Raw genomic sequence first — 21059 nt, 5'->3', positions numbered from 1 at the left:
GTCCGATGTTAAATTCTCAGGCACACACGGAGATGATCCAAGGAGAGAAGAGATGTAAAGACCTCACCTTCTTAGCATACTCAGTGTGTAGGCTTGATTACTGAACAGAGATATGAAATATGTGCTAAATAATTCTTCTCAACAGCTCATTAGGCCTAATCCATCTCTGATTTCTACAAGTCCATTAATTCCAAATATGTGTCTGCTGTACATACACACATTCACACACGGTCGTAAAACGCCGGCTTAATTTCATGATGTAATATCCTGGAAATGGCAACAGGTAAGAAGTCAGATCAGATACTGGGCAGATTTTAAATGTTTATACTTTTTGTATGTGATAAATGAAGATGACAAAGAATAAGGAACCCAAGAAAGATGACATTCCAGTTAAAAAACACGAGACCCACACAACTAGACATGTGTGAGGTGGGATCCAGACAGCAAGTACCAGCTGCTATACAACCACGACGCTGTGAGAGGCTGGACAGTCTCCACCAGAAAACTTCACATTGGAAGTAACATCGACACAGGGGCTGGATTTGTTCAGGTGGGATTTTTATTTATTTTCTCATCTCCTAAAGTTGAAGATGCTTTCATCATGTGCTCCTTCATTCTGATGTTATTCTATTTCCCGAAGACACTCAACATCCTAAATCCACCTTTTCTCATGCCTTCAGTTTTGAGACTGCCTCCTTCTCACCCTGCACTTCTTATACAAGATCATGAAACTTGCCGATTCCTCTGCCTATAATGTGTTTCCTGCTGATCCCCATAGAGCTGTCCCCACTATTAGGCCCTGGACCACCCTGAAAATGCCTCTGCCCCTGCCCCTGCACCCCACCCATATTCAGCTTTTCACCACGAAGCATGTTGTTTGTCTACTTATTTCCGTGCTGACAGCTGATGTCCGTCTGGTACAGTTGTGCAGGTTGTGTACTGCTCAAAGAGCACCAAGTAGAAGTTGCATTAGTGCAGGTCTGTCTCTCCAAACAGGAGTCTGAGTGAATGCGTCAGGCTGGAAGAAGAGCACCTATAGCTAAGTGGTTGGTGCAAGTTGCAGGCTGGGAGAAGATTATTCTCCTTCACTCTGTATAACCTGTAGCTCCTGTTCTCCTCCCCTGGGGGGAGAGAGGGACTGGGACCTAGAACAATGCCTGGCCCACAAGAGATGCACAGTAAGTGGTGCCCAAGTGACAAATGGATACAGTACAGATTCAGGAAGCGCCTAGTGGCACAGTGGTAAAGAATCTGCCTTCTATGCAGGAGATGCGGGTTCAATCCCTGGGGTGGGCAGATTCCCTGAAAAAGAAAATGGTAATCCACACCAGTATTCTTGCCTGCGAAATCCCATGGGCAGAGGAGCCTGGCAGGGTACTGTCCATGGGGTTGCAAAGAGTTGGACAGGACTTAGTGACTAAACAACAGGAAGCTCCTATCCTGTGCCAGCCACTGTTTATCATCCTGAAAACAACAATGAAAGCGAAAGGATCCTGCCTCCGGAGCGCAAAATCCTGGAGGGGAACCACTTCACACCCTCGATCTCTCTGCTCGGCCTCTGTTTGCTGCAGACCTGCCCACACAACGTGTTTCTCTCTTCCCTTGTCCCGGTCCCCAAAGCCACAGGTGATGGCCCCACCACCCAGCTGCTCTTTTAAAACCTGCCCTCTGACAGCAATTCTCTCCTTCCTCTTCAACATTTTAAAGAACAAGCCTAAAAACCATCCCATCTGTCTCTTTTGTGTGTCAATTAAAACACTGAATGTTAGGAGATCTCCAGCACAAAAGGTTACTCTAAATAAGACACCTCCAGCCATTAATGAGCAATTTGTCATCTAAAAGGTATTTCCACTAATTACAGCGTGTCTCTAACCGCAGCCATTACAGACATGTGCTAATTTACTTCAAGGTAGAACTTTTCTTTGTCACTGGTTTTCACAAACTTGTAGAGTAAAGCAGACCTGTGACTTGGTTCAGCAATGTAAAGACTCAAGCAAAAGGAAATCAAACATCTGCAGCTTCAGTTTGAAAAGGCCCTCCTTTCAGACACAGGCAAAAACCACCAAAAGCCTGGCCAAGAAATTTTAATAAGTGCTTAAGTTTGGATTAAAAAAATAGATTCATGTATTTCTATGCTGCTGAAATCAGAAAATATGACTTATAACAGACGTACTGAATTAGAGAGAGTAATGCTAGCTACTGTAACAAATGAACTCCAGAATCACAGGAGCTTATCACAAAGGAAGTATATTTTAGTGCATTTTTCCTTCATGCACTAATCTAAGGAGTGAGGTTCTGGGTCAGCTGGAAGGGCGGGGGCTGAAGCCCTCTCTATGAGAACATTCGATCACTTGGCTCATGAACCATCTGCCAAATAGGCCACGGTTCCCAAGGTAATTTTGGGCACCAACATCCAGATGGTGCAAGGCGAAACAGTTTGAAGTATTTCACATGGGAGCTTTTTAGGGGCCAATCCAACATCACTTTTGCTCACCTTTGGGTAGAATTCTGTCATCTGGCCACAGCTAAACTCAAAAGAGGCTGGGAAACACAGTCAAGCTTTGTGGCAGAAGGTGGGTAAAAAACTTTATATATATATACATATAGATACTATATATATATATAATATTAGATATATAATATACATAATATATATCTATGTGCTGTGCTGTGCTTAGTCACTTAGTCGTGTCCAACTCTTTGCAACGCTATGGACTGCAGCCCACCAGGTTCCTCTGTCCATGGAATTTCCCAGGCCAGAATACTGGAGTGGGCAGACATTCCGTTCTCCAGGGGATCTTCCCAACCCAGGGATTGAACCCAGGTCTCCCGCATTGCAGGAGGATTCTTTAACATCTGAGCCACCAGGGAAGCAACTACATTCCAATAAAAATTCTTTTTAAAAAGATATCAGTCTCTACAACTTAGATATTTGTCAACAGCTAAGAATCTCTTCCTCAGCTATAAGAAACTGAACGGAGCAGAAAGGATCTGTACCCACTCCCCACATGGGAAGGGGGCAGGAGTGGATATACTGATTTTCTTAGCAGCATCTCATGGTGGGTTGTGACAGAGCCACGACTAAAACTCAGGTCACCCTAGCCCCAAACCACCGCTCACATTCCCAAAACAACAAAATTTGCCAAGACTCTTCAAAATCCTCCACTACATAGATGCCCCTGAAACGGCAGGTCTGCACCAACCAACGTCACCCTGGGCCCCGGCGCCCCAATTCTTGTTCCACGTGGCTCTAGGCAGCGCCCCTGGGGTCACAGGACACATCAGCGCGCTGGGCCCACAGCGGGGACATTCCGCGCTCAATCCTTCCCCAGCCAAACAACGCTAACACTTCCTGAGTGTTGGACACTGCTCACCATGCCCCACGCTTCACTCAGGCTCAGCATTCCTGTGATCAGTTCCCTTCAACGATGACAAAGCTGGGGCCCGGGGAGGTGGATCAACGTGCCAAAGGTCACACAGCTGCGAAGTGGGGTAGAACCGGGACTGGAACCCAGAGACCGGTCTGGCCCCAGACTCTGCACTCCATCCACGTGCCCCACAGCCTCACGGTACAATTCCCTTCTTCAGGAAAGTGTCAGACAAAATAATGGACACTGAACAATGTGTTAACTTTCAGGCTCACAGGCTGCTTTCTGCCTGACTGCCACTTCCTTCCCTCCTCCCCACCCCAAGTTCATAGGCTTTCAGCTAGAAACTAATCCTGATTTTCAAGTGTTTATTAGATTTTCTATAAAATCTCTTGTGAAGCTGGAATTGTAAAGGTCCTCTTGATTCTGGGTGTAGAGACTTCATGAAGTGCGTCACGCTACCCCCTGACTCCGTCCGCAAGGCCTGACCCACCTGCGGTCTAGAAAACAAGGCTGAGTCCCAGACACCCACTCTGAGCTCTGTGTGAAAGCCCCAAACCTAGGCCAAGAAAGAGTTACTCCTGAGTCACCTCTTTCCAATAAAAGATAAATACTTCTCACTATTAGCAGCTTACCACGATTCCTAATAAAGTTCTCACTCACTCGAAAAATACTCCTTGATCTATGCCATGTTCCAGGCGGTAATTTAGCCACTATAAATGAGAGTAATAAAACCAATGGCCTTGGGGATCTCACATTTTAGTGGAAGAGGCAATAAATAACTATCAGATAAATAAATAACAGAACTTCCTAAGTGTTTAGGGCTATAGAGAAAGTTGAAGTTAGGTAGGGGGATGGAGGGATATGAGGGCTGGGGTATAACTATTTCATATAGCGTGGTCAGGAAGGTCCTCTCCGAGAATGGGAGACTGGAGCAGGAACAACAAGGAAGGTTGGTGAGTGGGGCAGGGAGGATAGAGGGATAAGCACACAGCAGGAAATGCAGGCTTTCACACGCATTTCATTCTCAGTATAACCGGAAGCCACTACAGGACTTTAAACAGAGGGACAAGATTTCACTTATGTTCTGAAATGGCTTACTAGGTGAGAATGGACTCTGGGAGAACAGACATAGAGGCAGGAAGACCAGATGAGATGCCCCTGGAATGGTCCTGGAGAGAGCTGAGAGTGGCTTTCGCTAGGGCGGTCATGTTCCAGATGAGGAAAGTGATCTAACTCAGGATGTGTCTTGTAAAGACACAAGATTTACTGATAGACTAGATATCACATAGGAGAACAAGAAAAAAACATCATATCTCTTAGGTGAATGGTGGGGTCTGTGCCCAAGATGGGGCAGACTGAAGGAAGATCAAGTTGTTGGTGGCTGGCAATGAGTCACACGGGGCTGGTCGAAAACACCACTTGGGGCAGAGCCTTTGAAACATCTGAGTCATGGAAGTTGATGCAAGGATTAATACTTGCATGGACAGCCTAGAGCTCCAGAGTGAGGAAGACTGGTCAGGCCAGACAGCAGACGCGGCAGCAAGAAACAGGCTGAGGGTACACAGCCTGTGCTGCAGTGTAATGGGATTCTGAGAGATGGGAAAAGAAATATCCATAAGCCATGAGGAATAGCAAGGAGAACATCTCTTCAAATCTCAGACCTCATGGAAACAAGGACATGGGGGAAAAAAAAAAAAAACAACCACCACTAATCTGACTCTGAACAGTGTTAGTCGTTCAGTCGTGTTTGACTCTTTGCGACCCTGTCAACCACAGCCTGCCAGGCTCCTCTGTCCATGGGTTTCCCAGGCAAGAATACTGGAGTGGGTTGTCATTCCCTTCTCCAGAGGATCTTCCTGACCCAGGGATCAAACCCAGGTCTCCTGTATTAAAGGCAGATTCTTTACCATCTGAGCCACCAAGGAAGCCTATGATCTGACTCTAGGAGTGGATATCAGACAGGAAACAGCCAAGTTTCAGATGAGGGGGAACGTTCAGAGAAGAGACTGGGGATGTGAGGATATCCCTGATGACAGATCATAAAGACCAGAGGATGATAAAAAGATTCGGGAGATTAGAGAGAGGCTGGCAACCAGGTCAGATTATTGGATAGACAGAACCGTACAGTGACTAGAATCTAAAAAATGATACATAGTCTGGGACATCTCTGACTTCTGAGGTGGCTAAAATCACTGAGAAGTAAGATACACGAGGGCTTGTCCTGATGGTCCATTAAGAAAAAGGAGTAATCAATTCTAACTGCATCACTACCCTGGGTCAGCCTCCTAGACGTGTGTGATGGAGGCTGGGACCTGATGACTGGGAGAGGAACAGTCATACCATGAGCATCATACGTGATTATTTGTTTAAGACATCTCTGTATAATGCCCACGTGTATCAGTTTCTGGGGCTGTTATAACAGTGTGTTACAACCTGCACAGCTTGCAACAACAGAAACGCACATCTCACAGTTCAGGAGGCCAGAAGTCTGAAACCAAGGTGCTGTGGAAACGCTCCCCATGAAACCCGTAGGACAGAATCCCTCCCTGCCCCTTCTGAGCTCTGCTGCTTTCAGGCAACCTCTGGCATTCCTTGGCTTGCAGCCCCATGGCTCCAGTCTGTCTTCATCATCACATAGTTAGCGCCCTGTGTGTCTACCATGTCTCCACAGGTCATCTTCCATCAGGACACCAGCTGGACTGCATTGTGGTCCCACTGGACTCCAGTGCAAACTCTTCTTTATAACTACTTCCAAAGCAGGTCACATTCTGAAGTTCCGGATGTGAGGACTTCAACAGAATCTTTGGCTGGGAGGGCGTGGCGCAATTTAATTCATGTCACCAAAGTACTATTTTTTTCCAGTTTTCATGTATGACTGCTGAACCCAATTAAAAATATTTTGCATATATTCTCTTTCTTACTTTCTTCCTCATGGGTTCTGACCAGTTAGAATTGTTTTGGACTGAGCTTTCCTGATAAGTAAATTTGTCCAAAGATGATTATTCTGAGTGCAAGAGCATTTTTCCACTCATCTACTACATTACAGCCTGTTTGAAAGCCAGAGAAGATCAAGAAATTATTTCACACAAACATATCTCACTTTCCTCTGTGGGGCCAACAAAGCTTTATCTGAAGGTTGATGTCAGTTTTGTCATTTTCCATCAGTCTCATGGTTGCTGCTGCTTTCATTAAAAATTCTATTATTTTTAAAAATCCATCAGCAAGATGGTAAGATTAATTCATATGTACATAGTACAAGACAAATCTAACCTCTCTAAAGCTTTCTAAGCCAAAACATCTCACACTGACAAGGCAGCAAGTTGGCCAAATACACCCAAATCAACCCAAATAACTCAACCACATGAATCAATGAGATTTGGGGGAAACAGATCATGAACAACTCAGACTGCTATCTATAATTTAAACTACTTTGAGCCCTGTGGCGCAGGGTTGCAGCAAGAAGGATGTTTTCTGTGGTTCCTTTAGTAAATTCTAACATCAGTTTCTATGGGCTTCCCTGTGGCTCAGGCAATAAAGAATCTGCCCGCAATGCAGGAGACCCAGGTTCGATCCCTGGGTCAGGAAGATCCCCTGGAGAAGGGAATGGCAATCAACTCCAGGGTTCTTGCCTGGGAAATCCCACGGACAGAGGAGCCCAGAAGGCTACAGTCTATGGGGCCACAAAGAGTCGGACACAACCGAGTGACTGACACTTTCAAGATCAGTTTCTCAGGCCACACCAGTCTTATCCCAGAACTGTACCAGAGAAAAACTACCAAATGCAGAGATCCGATACGGGGGTCCTGAGATGGCCTCTCAGTGAAGAGGTGAGGATGAGGGGAAATGCAATCTCAGGGATTCAAAGCTGGAAGAGCTTAACCTCTCTGCCCCACTTCAGTGTCATCCCTACCCTGCTTTGCCAGCTGACTCCAATGGACCTGTCATGGGAGAATCAGTCTTCCGTGGTAAAAAGGTCTACAAATCCTAAATCTGTACATCAACTCCTGACCCCACTATTTGTGCCAGGTAACCTGTTCCACATAGGTCAGACAGAAAGGAGATCCAACCAGTCCATCCTAAAGGAAATCAGTCCTGAATATTCATTGGAAGGACTGATGCTGAAGATGAAGCTCCAATACTTTGGCCACCTGATGCAAAGAACTGACTCACTGGAAAAGCCCCTGATTCTGGGAAAGATTGAAGGCAGGAGAAGGGGATAACAGAGGATGAGATGGTTGGATGGCATCACAGACTCAATGGCCATGAGTTTGAGTAAACTCCAGGAGTTGGTAATGGACAGGGTGGCCTGGTATGCTACAGGCCATGGGGTTGCAGAGTCAGACATGACTGAGCAACTGAACTGAACTGAACCGGGCTCCAAAGATCCTTTAGCATAATTTTCTTTTTTTGGTAGGAAATTCATCTTGAGAGCCATGAACTGTCATAACTTGCTATCCAAGAATCTGTGATGAAAAATAAAGACCTTTCTCCTCACTCCATCTCTGATATAAAATAGTTTAAGAAAGTATGTGAACAGAAGATTCCTAGGATCTAAGCAGATGTGTAGGAGAGACATCCAGAGAAGTATAATTAGAGCTGGATGAAGAGGCCTTCTTCTCCTCATAGATCTTCCAGAAGCCAGTCATAGCTCATCCATCAAAGTGTGGGCACAGGAGTGTTTAAGCTGCAATAGGTTTTAATGAAAATTGCTACATGTGTCACTATTATGTATACACATACATTAATACACTTACATGCTTACACACACACACACACACACACACACACAAACGGAAAGAGAGCTATAATTCTAGACTAAACTTTGTATACATTATTTCGTTTTAACCCAAAACAATCCTTTGAGGTAGGGAGTGGCTGTCTTCCTTAAACAGAAGAATTTGTAAAAACTGCCCAAGATGACACGGAGAAAGTCAGTTAGCGGAGTCCTGTCTCCCAGGCCATTTTCTCTCTGGCCCACCACTCCTGCAGGAATACGAATCAGAAAGATCTTGTCTCGTGAAGAGCTTTGTCTCCTTCAGTTGCACTCCCCTTAAACATTCCTACTGTTTCCTCCTTGCCTTTGGTTCCCACCTGTGATTTGAAATTGCATCTTAACCCCAACTAATTCTTCCTTTCCTAAAAATACTATTACTTGACAATTTAAAAGATGTTAATGATATTATTTATTTATTATAGCAGGATTCCATCAACCTGCTCCTGAAGAAGCAAAATAATCTCAAAGAATGCAAGAATAATGTTACATTTTACCCTTCAGTGGAGACTCTGAACTTAAAGAAATATGATGTCCACATTACTTAAAATTTTTTCAAGTTTCCCCAGGAGAGATGCCAATGGCCCTATTTCTAGTACAACAAAGAAGGACATTAATAGGTCGAGCTGTCAGCTATTCACCTCCCATTGCCCAGGCATCCAGATAGACTGGCTTGTGGAGTCCTTACAGATCCGTGTTTCCATCGAAATGTGTTCAGTGTGAACTCTCTGTGACAGAGTCCAAGATTGCTGACATCTGAAGCAGAAGGCTGGTGGCAGAACCTGGAATAAAATTCTTACTCTGAACAATCTATGGAGATTCTATGATTCTCTGATGAGAAGGGACCTCTAGAGGCCAGCTGGGTCATTCCTTGTGCCTCCAGGTCACACCAAACCTTACACACTCCCATGAAGCCACAGACCACACCAAACCCTACACACACCATCATGTCACAGACCACACCAAACCTTACACACTCCATCATGCCACAGACCACCCAAACCTTACATACTCCATCATGCCACAGACCACACCAAACCCTACACACGCCATCATGTCACAGATCACACCAAACCTTACACACTCCATCATGTCACAGATCACACCAAACCCTACACACTCCATCATGTCACAGATCACACCAAACCCTACACACTCCATCATGTCACAGACCACACCAAACCTTACACACTATCATGTCACAGACCACACCAAACCCTACACACTCCATCATGCCACAGACCACACCAAACCTTACACACGCCATCATGTCACAGATCACACCAAACCCTACACACGCCATCATGCCACAGACCACACCAAACTGTACACCCCCAGTACCCAATTCCTAAAACACTTTCAGAAAGGGGGTTCTTGTGCTCAGGACAAGGAAGAACAGAAAATTCACTTGGTTTCTGGGAGGAAACGAAACTGACGATGAAAAAAAGGAACAGAATGAGGAAAGTCCTTTGTTACAAAAAGAGAAGGAGCCTAGAAGTCAGACAACACCAGTCCCAAGTCCCAGGCACTGTCTCCATCCGACCGTGTGGAAATGGCTGGGGAACGGCTCGCTCCGCCTTCCAGTCCTTCGCTTTCCTGACATGTAAAACTGGAATAATAACAGGATCTGCCTCGTGGGGCAGCTCTGAGTGTTCAGTACGTCTCTACTGGTAGGTGCTCAGCGCCTGCCTGACACATCGTCCCAAAGAGTCGCAGGCAGAGCTGATAGAGGCTAAGAATGCTGACTTTAGTGGCCGAGGGGAGAAGCACTTAGGAGAGCGCTAGGTGGTAAATGCTGGCCAGGTCTGTCGGAGGCATCCTGGGTGGTGTGAGGCCTGTGCACTTCATAGGAAAAGGTGACTTTGTCTCGGGCACACTGGTAAGCAAGGGCTCACAGTGTGTGATCCAGTGTGCGCTGGGGGTCAGCTCCTCCTCACTCTGCAGGAAGCCCTCCTCGGGCGAGCTGATGGTCACCAGTCTCACTATCTGGAAAACTAGATGGCTGCACTCCCAGGTCTCTACCATTCTTTCTCAGAAGAAAAGAGAAGCATTTCTACAAACCACCTAATCTTATAGGTGAGGAGTCCCTGAGAACCAGGCTGTCCCTCTGTACCTTCTTCGGGTTCTCCTGTGAACTCACATGTCCTTTTCCTTCTGTCCAGCATTTGGCTGGGTTTTCAGCTTTCCCATTTTAGTTTTTGGCTCCTTAACAGGCTGAGTGTGCTTCCAGGAGCCTCCCTCCACAGCCCCATCTGTCCAGGCTCTTCTGAGCCTCGGTCCCCCGGCAGGATGCCTGGCGAAGTAGGTGCACAGAGGTCCATGCTGGGAGGGGCCAGGGCAGCACCTGCTTCCCAAGTGGCATTGCTATTCTGCAGGAGTTAACTCAAAAGCAACGAATCAATAGTTACACGGCCAGACACCCACTGACAGCAGACTCCAAACAGACAGAAAGAAGGATGGGTGGAGAGATGCCTTTCTGTGCCCCTCTTTATCTTGAAAATGTTCATTTCCCTGAGATCTGTCTGGGGCTGAGTATATTCTCAGAGAGTAGCAGCTCTTCAAAAGCTTAAGGACTGGGCAGGAAAGTGACCTGGCAGAAAGATAGCATGTGTCGTGGGCGCGGTTGTGAAATAGCAGACAATTGACACAGACCATCTGTGATCGGGACAGGACACCAGTTCAATTACTTATGTGTAGCCGTGCCCTCCTGAAGGGCATCCTCAAGCACAACACAGCATGGCCCAGACAGAAATGACACCGATCCAGGAACACACCCAGGCCAAGGACAACGCTGGACAACTGAGGACAAAGGGCAGAGAAGGCAAGGAGGAGATGATGATCGCTGACCCTCATGATTTCCTCCACTCATGCAAGAGCTACATCCCTAGGCACCTAGCATCTCCCAGATACTGCACAGGATAAGACAGGAAAAGACAGGGAAGACACCGATCCTCAAGGAAGTTACAACCCAGCTGGGGAAGACAGACCCCTGAGCACATAACCAGACAAACGAATGGAAAAACTGCTCTGAAAATAATCCAGGATGACATGCCAGCCCAAGCCTGGTGAAAGTGCTAGGGAATCACTTTTATCTGGGTGTCAGGCTAGAGGGAGGGGATTCCATCTGAGCTGAGGCCAAAATGATGATGAGCCACCACAGTAGGAAGAGCTGAAAGAGGGGCACGACCACAAAGGGAGCCACACGTGGGAAGGCTCTCTAGCAAGAGGAAACTTTCTGTGTTCAAGAAACAGAAAGAAGCGAGGGAAGGAAGTCAGGCTTTATTAGCAAAAACCCTGGTCCAAGTCATGCACTAGGAACTAGGGACAGAAACCTGAAGCTGTCATAATTCTGGCTTCAAGAGGCCATGCAGTAGCTGGAGAGACTAACAGAGGACCCACCAGCTTCGAGAATGAAATGTTACAGGCTTTCCAAACCTGAGTAACACGCTGCAGCCTCCAGCAGCGGAAAAGGCCCCGCGGGGTTCCTCGAGTATGGAAACCACATTGTTCTCTGCATCCCCTGGAACTGCTATATGAAACCCCACTTCCGTCTTGTAATTTTCTCAGACTTTTTATTCTTAACTCACTTTTTTTTTTTTAAATAAAAAAGCAACATCCCACTATTGGCAAAGCCTAGAGTCTAGGGACATGAAAGAAAGTATAGTTCAGTTCTGATACCCACTTACCAGATCTCGCCCAAGGAGACAACTGACTTCACCAGTTGCCTCATTTGGGGAATCTATGAAAACATGACACGCATTCATCAAAGTTGTCAAGTGACACGGTGACATTCAGTGATGGTCTAATTAATGAGAGACACACAGCTGATATCTCGGGCTCCCCTGCTCCCATCAGAGCAGCACAGTCATGTCCATTGGAAGGAGGATACTGTTCTCTGACCACAGGCAGACCACCCACCCACTCATTAATGGACACAACGTCCTCCACGGTTGATGACCTCTTCAACCTCTGCAACCACAGCCCAGCCTTGTGAGTTGGACCCAAGGTCCTGGGGTGAGAAGCCTCAGCCCCAAGCCTTTCCACACCCAACACCCAGCTCATGCCCTTCAAGTAAGGACCATTCCACACATCTTGGCTGGATCACAGTTGTATGGAGACTGGGGGATGTTTTGTTTTGTTTTTAGTCATCTCATCTGTTCAGTAGACATCTGGGAGCACATGGCGCTCTGGGCACAACAAACAGGATCCCCGCTGCCAAGAGCTCGCTGCTCCCCAACCACAAGGAGAGGGAAAAGGGTGATGAACGACACCACAAGACAGGGCAAGAGAGAAAATGAGTGGGGAGACACCGAGCCCTCGAGCAGAGTCATCAGGAAAGCACAGGACGCGCTGGGCAAAGATCGTCCCGCAAAGGCAAGGACTCGGCATTCCAGCTGGGCCACTCACTCATGTGTGATCTTAGGTAAATCCCCCTCTCTGCGTCTCAGCGTCCTCATCGATAAAATGGAGATGCATGCGTGTGTGCTAAAGTCACTTCAGTCATGTCTGACACTTTGTGACCCCATGGACTGTAGCCAACCAGGCTCCTCTATCCATGGAATTCTCCAGGCAAGAACTGGAGTGGGCTGCCTTGCCCACCTCCAGGAGCTCTTCCTGACTCAGGAATCAAACACATGTTTCTTACGTCTCCTGTATTAGCAGATTCTTTACAACTAGCACTGCCACCTGGGAAGCCCAAAATGGAGACTGTGGGCTTGTAATTTGAGATGTAATCGATTATTACATCTATTTCAGAGAGTTGTTGTGAGGATTCATTGCGAGTAACTGACCAGTAACTGATAGTACTATGCATTTATTCTGGAGTAGGAAATGGCAACCCACTCCAGTATTCTTGCCTGGAGAATCCCACAGAAAGAAGAGCCTGGCAGGCTATGGTTCAGAGTCACAGAGAGTTGGACATGACTGAAGCGACTTAGCAGGCACACATGTATGCATCTATTTAACATTATTACTACTGCCACATAATCTGGCTTCCAAATCTCCTAGCTGTGCACCCTTAATTAAATGATATAAGCTCTTCAAGCCTCAGTTTTAGCATCTGTAAAATGGGGATGATCATGGCACCTACAATCAGAGGGGTGGCATTAGGGTTAAATGTTTATGTTATGAATTTGGTGATAGGTGAGACAGTGTATAAAACACTTAGAATACTCCTTAGGACATAGTGAGCAACCAAGAAACTTAGGTTCATGTTATTATTATTGCACAGTCTATTGTACGAAACCTCACTCTTTTGTAAAAATAAGCACATAGACTACTGGCAAGAGGGCAGAAGGAGTGAGAGATTGCAAATTGTAATTCTATTCAGCCTGTAGATGCCACACTAGGTGAAAGGTTTCCTGGTTCTTCCACAAGGATCATTAGAGCTAATTGGAGGAAATAAAACCTCCTCAAAAGTTCCCTCACATTAGAATCTGCTGCTGAAGCATGCATTCTTTGGGGACTGCAAAAGATCCTCAAAAAAACGAAACTGGTGAGAACAAAGCAGAATAAAAAGAAATTAGAGCAAAAAGTCCTCTGCTGGTTGAGGAGAAAACTACAAGCGTGAACCTCATGGTCACCCACGGTGACTTGGGGAGGGTCGCTCCCCTGGCAGAGCTGGGGTGGTCAGGGCCAGCCTGACTGGGGTCTGGGTAGCTTGGTGACGTGTTGAATCAAGAAATACAGAAGGGAGGAAAGGAGGAAGGAGGGAAGGGGAGGGAGGACAAAAGAAAGAAGAGACCAACACACACACAATAAAACCCAAAGGGAAATAACCCAGAGCCCTGAACCACTACAGTGTTGCAACCTGGAATCAGGTTATGTGCAAATCTAGCAATTTTGGTGCAAAAAAAATCTGAGATTTCCTACTTGCTTCTCTGCACAGAGAATCACAAGAGGCTGAGCCCATGTTTGAGGGTTTAAGGGCTGCCCCTCCACAGAAGTGGACCCGATCATGGCGGCCCTTCCTCGTCCAGTGAGGGAGGGCCTAAGGAGGACCACGCACCCCTGTCCCCCTTCGGCCCAGCTCACAACCCCACTCAGGCCCGCGGCCAGTGGGCTGGCATCAGTCAGATCCCCGCTCCTCTAACCCCCGCCCTGGAGGGCTCCCTCCACTGGGAGGGTCTCTCTGCTGCGTGGTGGGAAGACAGTCAGCCCCAGGGGCTGCCTAAGTGTTGGGGGGGTCCAGGGGGGCCTCCGCTCCAGAGCTGGGCTATGGAAGCCCCACGGTATCCCACTTCTTCCATCTACAACCAGTCAAGACCAGTGAGCCTAAACACACATCAAAATGCAAACAAATGTGAGAGCGAGAGAGAGATGGACAGAGAGGCCCAGAGAAAGCCAGCAAGAAGCATGGTAGTGAAGACAAAGAGAGAGAAGCCAGCAGGTACACAATCATGCGATTTTTAAGAGGAGCTGCTCCTATCCAGGCCTGGCTCCAGGCCGAGCCTATGCTGGCAGGGTCCAGATTCTCCTGAGCCTGGGGGCTGCCTGCTGAAGACCACACCCAGCCCACCCATATCCCCCCACTGTTCCTATACTATGGGAGCTACTGTCTGCAAGACCCCTTGGTCTTGCTTCTTTAGCTCCTAATGTCTACAGAGCTGACTACCTTCCACCTTCTTGAAAGTACCATTCCATTCTACATTGTTCTACCGTGTTCTCCGGTATGACTGTTCTCCGGTATGACTGTCTCCGTCTTATCTCCTGGGGGCTACACTTTGCAGCCAAGGGTTGGGGACCAAGGGCATACGCCGAGGACACTACATGCCATTCACTATATTGCTTCCGAGGCTTGCTTTTGTGTTTCTTTCTAAACAGCCTGAGATCAGGACATATCTGAAGCGTCCATGAAATCCTTTACAAAGCAGACACACAGCTATTTCAGGTATGAGGCAGGCAAATCTTTAACCTTTGCTCAAAACTGTCCCTAACTCAGGGTTCCGTGGAAGAGGTGGATCCCAGAACCAAAGAAAACCTACCAATCCTTGGGGGCATGGGTGTTAGCTTGCCAGAGACAAAGGAGCATGGATGTCTGCAGGCTTCGACAGGCCCTTAAATCACACCTCTCCTCTGGCAACGTCCTGACAAGTCAGCTCGGTAACCCGTGCCCCTTCCTCAACATTTTCTATCCCGTGGGTATGGCCTCATGCATCATCCATAAACCTTAGAAGGACAGTCACAGAAGGGGTAAAACCGTGGCTACCAGCACCAAGGTTGTCTCTCCAAGAATCTTCATGTACAGAGAATGGGAATTCTGCCACACTCCCATTCAGTCAGCTCAGCGGTGGCCCAGTCTGGGAAACTTTATTTAAGCAAGCACATCATTCTTTCCATGAACCTTCTTAACTTCTACCTCCTGCGGACTCTCATCAAATTCCAGAGCGTAAGATCCCCGCTTACAATCACTGATATTCTGTGTGGCCCTCCTGTGTGTGGTATGGTTTGTAGACACTGGAAATTGGCGTTAGCATTTCAGGAGGCAGGGTAGAACGGGAGACAGGCTCATTCTACCTTACACAAAACATAGCCAAGATTCTTCTTCTCTTCCTCCTCCACCTCCTATCAGCCTGAACCCCAGAAGTCCACCAGGACCCAACTCAACAATAAAATCCCCTTTCCGTTGGGTAGATGAGCTTTGCACACACTGCTGTGGAGGATAGCACCACTGACAGAGCAAGTGATATTTCCAAGGAGAAATCAGACTTATCTCCATGGCTTCGATCTCAGGGCCATGTTCAGATAGAGAAAGCATGTCCCTCTGGTCACCAGCTCGAGGCACGAAGGTGCCCCAGGAAAGCCCAGACACAGTCAGACCCAGGGCAAAACAGCCGCTCGACCAGAGTCTGGGAGCTGGCTGGCAACTTCCCATGGCATAGGCAGAGTGATGGCATTCACAGGAAGCCAGACCCGACCTCTGGGACTCATTAACTTCAGAGAAGACTGCTCACGCGGAGCCCCAGCCAGGCCCCCAATCACCACGCCACCAGCTTCGGGCAACAGACAGAGCTCTGGACACTGGCCTCCATATCAGAGAGCCCCTGGCCCAGCGCCCCTCCTGCTTACCAAGTCCTGAGCCAAGGAGGCCAGGTTTGGGAAACAGCTCATCTCTGGAACCGCTGAACGTTTCCCCATGACCAACACCTTTCCGGGCGGAACACCCAGCTCAGCCATGAATAGGGCAGCCCAGCGAAGCAGCGAAGCCTCCCCGCAGCAGCTCCACAGGACACACCTGCACCCCTAGCGCTCTCCCCCCACGTCCCCTCCACAAATCAGTCGATTCAGAGAGGGATGGCGGCTCCCTACCTCAGGGTGGCGCTCTCCCCCTGCCGGACCGTCACGTTGTCCATCGCCTTGGGGAAGGTGGCATCTCCGCTGCGCACGGGCACTCCTGTGGGTACAAGGAACAGCAGCCTGAGAGACACGACCACGAGGCACTTCCAGGGCAGGAACAGGGACCCACAGACCCCCATCCTCGACAGCCACAACTTCCCAGAACTCCGGCGGCGGCTCGGCACACGCCCCCCGGGCGCGCACGGGAAGTGGGTGGGGTGGGGTGGGGAGCGAGCACGGGGACCCGGAGGCGCGGGCTGGAGAAAAAGCGCGCAGACTCCTCCAAGTCGGGTGTTCCTCCCCAAATAGAGCCTCAGCGCTCCAGCCTCGGAGAAGCGGTTTCCACGGAGCACATCCAAAGGGGGCTGCCTCGGTGCTGCTTGGCCGAGAAGGTGGCCGAGAGAGGAGAAGCGCCAGACAGGTGCGAAGGTGCGGGCACGTCTCAGGAGCCCCTTCCTCGCGTTAACAGTTCAGGCATGGCACTTGGGAGAGGAGTAAGCACTTTGGTACCAGAAGGGGACAGGGGTGGGTTGGATCCGGCCACACAGAGATGATCTGAATTCCTCAGTTCCAACAAGGGCAGGTCCAACACTTTCTTTGTAAGTTTCGGAAGAAGGATGGCCAGCAGAAAACAGTCTGTAACAATAGCAGAGCCGAAAAGTGGAGCACGCAGGAGGCGCAGGAGTGAGCCAGCAGGAGAGGGAGGCTACGCCGGGCTTCGCGCGATCCGGACGGGGGTTGCTGCCGCAGCCGCCTCGGTCAACTTCCTCCGAGCCCAAATGCGCGCTGCAGCCGCCGCGATGCGGCCGGTCTAGGCTGGGCGGTCTCCGCGGCGGCGGCCCCTCGCTCGCTCGCTCGCTCGCTGGGCAAGGCGAGGCGCTGCCGGCCCCGGAGCCGTGCGGACGCCACGCTCAGCGGCCGCCCCCGGCCTCCGCGCCGCCGGCCTCCCGGGAGCAGCCCCGACGCGCGCGGGCCCCGACCGCCGGGGTTGTCATGGCAGCAGCTCCATCACTGACCGCCGCTCTCCGCGGTGCCGGCGCCGAGCGAGCGGGCGGACCGCGCGCATCCCGGCGGGCGGCGGGCGCGGGGCGCGGGGCGCGGGCGCCCACCTTAACCCCCGCCGCGCCGCGCTGCGGCCGTGCACGAGCCCGGGCGAGGAGTTTAACCATTTCCCCCCTTGAGGAGCTGTCATTTCCAAATTAAGAAGAAAGGCAAAGTTACCAAGCGGTCTTAATAAGCCCGAGACATCTTAATAAGGGTCACAAACTAATTAACTAGGAAAGGAAAACCCTGAAGCATGCACGTGTGCACGTTTAAAATTATCAGATTAATTCATTAGCGTTTAGAGTAAATGTAAAGTGTTGGGAGGATGTTTTAGAATAATTCCATTTATTATTCAACAGTCAACGCCCACCCCACCAACCCCCCCCCCAAAAAAAAGCGCCTTCAAATATCATTATAGAGATCTTCCATATATAAAACCAATGCAAAATCACAGAAGCCTCTTAGCGTGCGAATCTGGCAAAACCACATCAAAATGTTGGTCAAGTTCCGACACTGACTTACATTCTCTATTCTTGTTCTGTCGACATGAAAAGATGCTGGCCCTGCAGAGTGTTCACTTCAGATGAATGAGTGTGAGCCCCTGGCATTACTGATACCGAAGATTCCCAAGTGTCCAGGGCTTCACACTCTTGCAGAGCCGGTTTCCTCTTAAGAGGTATGTTTCTCAAATTCTTGAAAGTCAGGGGAAGGCTGCACTGGCCTCAGTTCCTGTCACTTCTCCTCTCTGGCTGCTGTGTGCCCACCTTCGTATGTTTCCTCTCACTTCAGCCCTGATGGAATGTGGCTCCTTCCCTCCTGGGCCAGGTTCCTGAGCGTGGGGGGAGCCCCCAGCTGCACACAGCCCACCCCGCATGCTAACACCAACATGGTTCTCTGCTTGGGGACTCCTGTCTGAGCTCCCTGCACTGACCCAGATTCTCCCTGGGGAAAGAGAAGAGGCAGTGTGGCTTTGATTTTCCCCTGGACTTTCTCCCAAATCCAACCAGGAAGCTATTTTATTTTTTAAACAACTGCTAAAAAACAACAATAACAACAAAAAATGTGTTCTTCCCAAAGTCACCCAGCCACCGCCAAAAAGAGGCTGAATTATTCCAACTAAATCACTGTCATATAATGGTCCTGGTGCCATTAAGTCCATTTATCTTTCAATGGATCATCCCAGGTACGTGTAGATAATACATGTATGAATGATGCACAAGCATTTCACTCATACCCTGTGCCCACAACTGCCCTGGGTTGGAAGGGATGGAGGTGCGTGTGCAGATGTGGAGGCCAAACAAGGTAACAAAGAAAGACTGAGAAGGTATGGCTTCCTCTTTTAACAGGTAACCAGGAAGTCTGCATGCATGCACGCTCAGTCGCTTCAGTCATGTCTGACTCTCTGTGACCCCATGGACTGTAGCCCTCCAGGCTCCTCTGTCCACAGGATTCTCCAGGCTAGAATACTGGAGTGGGTTGGTCATGCCCTCCTCCAGGAGACCCCAACCCAGGGATGGACCCCGCGTCTCCTACACTGCAGGATTGCAGGTGGATTCTTCATCCACTTAGTCACCTGGGAAGCCCCTAGAAAATGTACTACCAGGTAAAGTCGAGCAATTCACACTAAAGATTGAACTTAATCCATCATTAGGCCCATTTCCCCCTCGTTTCCTCTGCTGACTTTTCCAATATTAAATTCTCAGGGAAATCCATCTGCTACTTTTAGCTGGTGGGGCCATTTGATATATAACACCAAAAAAAGAAAAATCAATTGTCAACTTGTGACCACAAAGGATGACTTTGCTCTCAGGAAAACCAAAAATGATGTCTATGGGGAGCAGGAGATTTTGTTTATGTTTTTGAAAGAAGAAGAGAATTAACTGGTTTCAGCACTAGTCCATTCTTGCCAGACCCTATTTTGTCTCGATATTTGCAGTGGGAAATCTCAGGGAAATAGGAAATCGCCTGATTTCCCCAAGCTCAAATGTTATATGATAGCAGATGTTAGGTGTGAGATCATGATGGCTGACCTTAGTCTGCTGAATTTGGGGTTCTTCCATAGGGGCCAAGGAGTTACCTCTGACCATCCACCGCCACTGTATCCACCCCTCCAATTCCTCTGGGTAAACAGGTCTTAGCACCTCAAGTAGGAACAAGCACAGCAGTGGAGAAGGGAGAGGGACTTTTTCTGGGGTTTGGAGTCATTTCCCTCCAGGCTTGAGAATGGCAGGCATGACTCTTTTCATGATAAATTCTCATCCTGGCTCTTGCATCTAATTCCCAGGTAGGTACAAATGAGCATTAGTTTTTGCATCGCGGAATGTGGGTAATGACAACAACCAGCCTTCCCGAGGGGCCTACAGACATGATTAACTCTACGGTGAAATACTTAGAAATCCATTTAAGGTGGAAGATGGTTTATTAATATATTTTGCCTGCCACTGCTTCATTATTATAGCCAGGCAGAAAAAGAACTCTTCTCACAGGCTCTGTAGGATGTTCGGCTTATACCAGTCTGCGGGCACTTGGTCTGAGATAGACACACTGTCTTTGTGTCTGGCTGGGGAAGGGACAGTGGTGAGCTGCAGCCTCCTGGCCTGGCCGACAGGAAACCCAGCAGAGATCCGGGTGGACAAAGAAAAGCCACTGGCAACCTCATAGCGGCTTCGTGGACCCAGGGATCCAAACTTCATTCAAAAATGGAAGTTGAGAAAGCGGTGAGAGGTCAGAGATGCCAGCACAATTAACAAGACAGAATCCATTTTATTGAAACTCGTGATTGAAGCGGTTTGAATAGATGAAGATCAAAATCATATGTCAGCTCCCGTCTCATCTCCTAATCCCTAAATATAACCAACACTTAGTGGCTTATCTTATATCCTGTCTCTTGCTTCATAAAAACTGCTGGATTTATTTTATTTTTTTCCCAGCGTATCCGAGTTAATGAAAAAGGAATGACAGTCAGAGCAATTTCATTATTTGTGTTCTTTATAGAAACAACTTCCTTTCTACTTCCTGGAAAGAGGATTCCTAACGAGCGCCCACCTCTACCTTCTCCCCCGCCATGCCCCCCGCCCCATCTCAATCTGCACCCCCCGTCTTCCCTCCTGCATACACATATACTGTACACATAAATCAACTTGTCACAGCTTGTCTCTGTGCTGACAGCTGTAATTGCTGCAGGTTATAAAAATATCTATAGGACAATGCCTTTCAAGCTCTCAGGCGCACACATACACCCTCACACAAACTGTCTGAATGAAAGAAAACAATCATATTCCCTTTAATAATCTTGCGATTGCAAAGGAGGGGGCACGGAGGAGCTTGCCGTGTGGACTGGAGGGCTGGCAGGCAGGTGAGGACGTGGGGGAGACGAAGACTCCTAGCAGTGGCAGCATCTCCACACTTAAGAAGGGATGGAGAAGGGAACACTTGCCAATGGAAGGGAAATCGGCTGTTTTTGGTTTTCCCTGTGTTACCTACAGCAAGCTGGGGTTGGTTGAAGAGCAGTGAATTCTGCATACACACAAGAGACCGAA

General features: G+C 48.6%; 1 protein-coding gene across 5 annotated transcripts in view; it reads right to left on the bottom strand.

Annotated features, from left to right (window-relative positions):
- NTM (neurotrimin) overlaps positions 1-21059 on the bottom strand; it is a 930062-nt gene that overhangs the window by 385922 nt on the left and 523081 nt on the right. For 3 of the 5 annotated variants that reach the window (XM_043873148.1, XM_043873142.1, XM_043873154.1), the window contains exon 2: positions 16450-16534. In XM_043873148.1, the coding sequence (XP_043729083.1) occupies positions 16450-16534 (85 nt within the window). Of the gene's footprint in view, positions 1-16449; positions 17514-18042; positions 18354-21059 lie in introns of those variants that run through there. The other 2 variants (XM_043873160.1, XM_043873146.1) reach the window with 2 other exon arrangements.

This window comes from Cervus elaphus, chromosome 2 (genome assembly GCF_910594005.1).
Source record: "Cervus elaphus chromosome 2, mCerEla1.1, whole genome shotgun sequence".
Taxonomy (NCBI): Eukaryota; Metazoa; Chordata; class Mammalia; order Artiodactyla; family Cervidae; genus Cervus; species Cervus elaphus.
This window is presented reverse-complemented; position numbering and strand designations above follow the sequence as displayed.